At 47.5% G+C, this 5121-nt stretch overlaps 1 protein-coding gene across 1 annotated transcript in view; it reads right to left on the bottom strand.

The window, feature by feature from the left end:
- LOC119306966 (protein NRT1/ PTR FAMILY 2.11-like) overlaps nt 1–1146 on the bottom strand; it is a 4729-nt gene extending 3583 nt beyond the window's left edge. The window contains exon 1 of the mRNA XM_037583037.1: nt 879–1146. Coding sequence (XP_037438934.1) covers nt 879–1050 — 172 coding nt within the window. The 5' untranslated portion in view covers nt 1051–1146. The remainder of the gene's footprint in view (nt 1–878) is intronic.
- Between the last annotated feature and the right edge of the window lie 3975 nt (nt 1147–5121).

Raw genomic sequence — 5121 nt, 5'->3', positions numbered from 1 at the left:
GCGCGTCCATGGCGGGGGGCAGGGCGCCGGCGCCGGCGCGCGCGGGGCGTAGGACGAGGAGAGGGAGAGAGTGCGGGCGCGAGCGCTCGAGTGTGCCGCGCGCTGTAGCTGGCGCTCCAAATACACCGCGCGGATAAGTGTTTTTGACCGCGCGCCCAATCCGTTATCGCGCGCGCGCCGTTTTTGCGCGCCCGCTGGAGCGAGCCGCCGCGTTGCGCGCCCGCTGGAGCTAGCCCCCGTGTTGCGCGTGCGCTAAAAAGGCCTATTTTGCGGCGCGGCGCTAGTTTAGCGCGGCTGTTGGAGATGCTCTAATACATAGTATGCGTATACATCCTATTTACACGCACATGATTTCGCTCTTTGTGTGCGTGAAAAGATTTACCACTGAAATTTTATGCGTACATAGCTCATATATATATATATATATATATATATATATATATATATATATATATATATATATATGGTGCACTGCAGACACAGCAGCACACACATGGCATGGGAGCTGATTTTAATGGGATTGTGGGCACTCATCAGTCGTCAGGCAAAGCAAAGCAAAGCACATGTTGGCATGGCACGGCACGCCATGGCAATATGTCGTCAGCTAGCAACAACTAGTAGCAGCGCAAAGGTAAACAACTAACTGAATTATTGTCATCATCCGTCCCTACGTAGTCCTCGTGCCTTTACTGTTTTCCTTTTCAGCCGTTTCCTCATCAGACTGATGGTGTGCACAAATTAGTTTGCTGAGATCCAGGCACAAGAAGAAGAAGAAAGCAGCAGCAAATTCAGCAGGATCTAATGGCTACTACTGAGTAGAGCGAGATGCAAGACAAGATGTGAGTGTGACATGTGCATGCTGGGAAAGGCAAAATCACCTATGACGTAGGGCATGGCCTTCCATCCGCGGTGGTTGTGGACGGCGCCCGCCTCCTCCTCGCCATGGTCGCCGGTGTCCGAGGACGACGACCCGGCCTCCTCGGAGACGGCCTCCACCGCCTTCGTCTTCTCCTTGCGCTCCTCCTCCTGCTGCTGCCGAGGCGCGTCCATCGATCTCTTGCTCGCTGAACACTACGCAAGCACCAAGCTAGCAGCCGGCGCACATAGGTAGGTAGATGGTGTGGTGGCGCTTCTGAGGAAGCAGGGGAGGAGATGCCGGCCCTATATATAGTATGGGATCTTGCTTCCAAAGATACTTTTCAGAGAGGTATACGGACACAAGGAGGGAGCAAATTAAGTTTCTCTTTCTTTCTCGCTCAATCTTTCTCTCTCAGTAGTGAAACGGGGCAGCTGATGCTGCGTGTACATTCATACAGTACAGAGACGGCAAGAAAGCAACGGCGTGATGAGCAGAGAGAGACCTCCATGTGGTCGTTTTTTCGCGCCATAAAAATGCAGCTAGCTGTAGCCTGCCGGAGCCAAATCATTGAGGTGGCTACGGTAGAGAGTCTTTGCTTCTCTCTTAAAAATGTGGCCAGGTTTTTGTTCGGATATCACGCAGTTTTTGATTAATCTTTAATCTAAATTAGCAACATCACATGATTACTTGTACGGCAAACCGTGTAGACAGAGACTTGGAACATTTGATATATACTCATATCATATGGACCAAAGACGCGTGCCAACAGACAAAGGTTCACAACATACGAATTCACCCGAACTCCGATGCAACAACATGGGTCGTCGGCCATGCTGGTGAAGATGAGGTGGTCATGGGTCGTAAAGGAAGAAGTGGAAGCATGCGGGCAAACGTGGACGATGTAGTCAAACTTAAGCAACAATCGCGCTGAATGAAATGCTCCTAAAAACCTTATCGACCCTCAACCGTAGGCTCTCTCCTCTGTATTTTAGCTACATATAGAGAGAGGACGCTGAAAGAGAGACATTAGCCCGATTTCGTGGTATAATTAGAGCAACTCCAGCGGATGCACCATATTGCCCGATCGATAAAATAATCATCCATTTTGCGATTTGAATTGAAATGAGCGGTCAAATTAATGGCTGCCGTTTCGACAATCTCCATAATATTATGAGGCGCATTCTATATGTATTCTAGAATTATAAATATGACGACTCTGCTAGAGTTGCGGTGAGGTGAGGAGGAGATAGTAAACGAGGTGAGAAGCCCATACGCTGGATTGCACGGGCGTGCAACACGACAAGGTCGCTAGCTAGCTAGCTAGTGGGAAAGCAAGCATGAAGAGAGGGAGCAGCTGGCTGGCTGGCTACTGCGCGTTAAGAGTGAGTGAGCCTGACTAGATTGGATTATTGCACGTGATGCAGACAATCCCATGTGAAAACCTGGGATGAGATTCAAGTGGACCGGTCCTAGATCGGCCGGCTCCACGTCAACCTACAAGTCGGCCGTAGTACGTCTGAGCTGTTTTTATATACACTCACAAGAGTTAAAACAGCTCCAGGCTAGCTCTTTCTCATACTCCATCCGGATTTATTAGGCCCCCTTGCATTTTTTAAGTTTAAGATTAACCAAGTATTTGACAAAAAAATATAAAGTATATGCTACACAAAATATACTGTTAGATTTGTATTTGACAGAAGTGATCTATATGGCATATAATTTATATTTTATTAGTTAAACTCATGGTCAAACTATGGCTCAAAAAAAATGAGGCCTTATAAACCGGGACGGAGGATGTAATAATGATGAAAATCAGTGTTTTATACAAAAAAATCCATAGATATCCACCGTAGTGTGTATGCATTTAATACATCGGCGAATCTTCTCATCTGTGGTGTACATATAGGAAAACAAATATCCGGACCAAATCGCAGCTTCCCAGACCACAATTTTATATTTTCTTTTGCGGCCTACAAATGAACGTATCCTTTCATAAATAATTTTAACATGTGTAAAAGACATCCATCCATGTCTGCATAATCTTTTTGAAGAAACTGTAATTATTCTTTTACCATCTTCGATCCATATTACTTGTCGATGAAATGAGTGTATCTTCATAAATAGAATTATTAGGTCATCAGACATACAAATTGAAAGGGCATTCCAAGGGAGAAGGGACATACTTGGATGAATCAGCAAAATCCTGTGCAAGGTGCCATAACAATTTACGACCAAATATTTCCCAAAATAAAGTAGTTTTGTCGTGAAATTAGAAAACACAACGCATGGTGCAATCTTATTAAAAAAGACAACATAACTAGTGAACAATGTTTTTAGTTAATAATCCTTGGCTTTCACCTCGCTTTATAAATAAAGTCAACACAAGTAGTGAGCAATTAACCCCAAAAAAAGAAATAGTGAGCAATTAAGGCCCTGTTTGTTTGGGTTTATGCTTTAGTTTTTACAACTTTTGGTTTGTATAAGCCCAAACAAACAGGGCCTAAGGGAGGAAAACACGTGCCTAGAGTATTAGAGAAGACGTAAGAGCATCTATTGCCGGATACACCAAATCTGACCACTCAAACGCCAGCAGATGTGTCCGAACGCGTCCGCGGGCAGTGACCGTGGAGCCTTTAAATTTCATCTCTGCATTCGAATACCTCATAGTTCACCCCTCAAAGCCATATAAACCATGCAAAGAAAACATCTACGCAGTACGAAGATCAACTAAACCTACACTACACGACTTGTAGCCGTCGGAGATGTCCACTACCTCTGTTCGGAGCTCCGGGTACATGGGCGGCAGAGGCAACTCTGGCTCTACGTCAGCTTCTACCTCCATCTCCACATCCAACTCGTCAAAAACGCATCAATCTTCGCTTGTTCTTGCGCGCCGGTTGGACTCCACATACGCCTCATCCTGGATGGACTCCAGGATAACGGTTTGCTCCACCATCTCCGCCGCTTTGGCGACCTCAAACTCCGCCATGGTGAAGCCCGCAACTGGCGACGGCTCCTCCTCCGGCTCAGCCGCGTCCTCCAGATATGTCCCTTCCATGGGCTCCAGCCGCTGCTCCCCCTCTTCTTCCTCTTCCTCCTGCACTTCTGGCACTGGTGAGTCCGGAGGCAGGCCGACTGCGATCCAGGAGGCGCGCCTCGCCCGGATCTCCTCCTGGATCTGGAAGTGGCGCTCCGGCGGTGTAAGTGGTCTTCTTCTGCGGGGCCATGATGTTCGCGGACAACGAGGGAAGAGGGAGGCAGAGATGGAGAGAAATGGATGGTCTTGGACTGGTGGTGCGAAGAGGAAGGAAAAGGATGTGGCTAGGGCTGGGGGATGCCGTCCGGCTTAATTATCCGGACATTGGCCTCGGACGGTGAGCCAGAGCGGCGACACGCGGCGTTCACACCCTCACCGAAGGAGACGCCCTTTAGACTATTGGGTTTCTAGGGCAATTCCCTGGGGGACCCGCACATCAGTCCGAAGCATTGGGTCGCGTCCGAGCGTCGCCATCTCCGCCCTAGATTTGTGCTGGATATGAGGGGTGCCGGTCAATCCGGGCGTTTCAGTCCGGTTTGAAGCACCCGGATTGGTCAGATTTTATTGACCAGCCAGTGATCGGGCGGCCCACTTGGGCGTTTGAGGCACCTGACCGTAGATGCTCTAGCAATACCAACTAGCTAGGCGGCACCCAATCTTTGACCATGTACATAGATATGTAGCTAATGAACACTATTTTTAGTTAAGAATCTCTAACTTTTGTCTGGCTTTATTTAATAACGCAAATATAACTAGTGAGCAATTAAGGGAAAGAAAGCATGTACATATTAACACAAAAAAAGAATGTACATAGAGCATTATAGGGGAGACGTCTGTAACAGTACCAACTAGCTAGGCGGCTCCAAATCTTTGACTAGCATACATAGATAGATTGGATAACGCCTGTCGGCTTTCAAGTATTTTGCTCCATGCATGCAGGTCACTAGTTTCTAGAATCTGATTAATCAGAGCATGATAAAACATTGGTCGTCGACACCTGTCCAACTTTGCCCCGTTATCATTAGTTCATGATCGAGTGGGGCGAGTGCATTTTCTTTCGGCTGTGAGACAACGATCGATCATGGTCGTGCATCTCTATCTATATGCATGATCTCTCTCTCTCTCTCTCTCTCTCTCTCTCTCTCTCTCATCTCTATCTGGCTACTTCTCTGCCACTCTGCCTCTATGCAGTTAACTTACAGACCAACGCCCCGCAAAAAGAGAG

Source organism: Triticum dicoccoides, chromosome 5B (assembly GCF_002162155.2).
Source record: "Triticum dicoccoides isolate Atlit2015 ecotype Zavitan chromosome 5B, WEW_v2.0, whole genome shotgun sequence".
Lineage (NCBI taxonomy): Eukaryota > Viridiplantae > Streptophyta > Magnoliopsida > Poales > Poaceae > Triticum > Triticum dicoccoides.
Note: the sequence above shows the minus strand (reverse complement) of the source record. Positions and strands in the feature narration are given on the sequence as shown.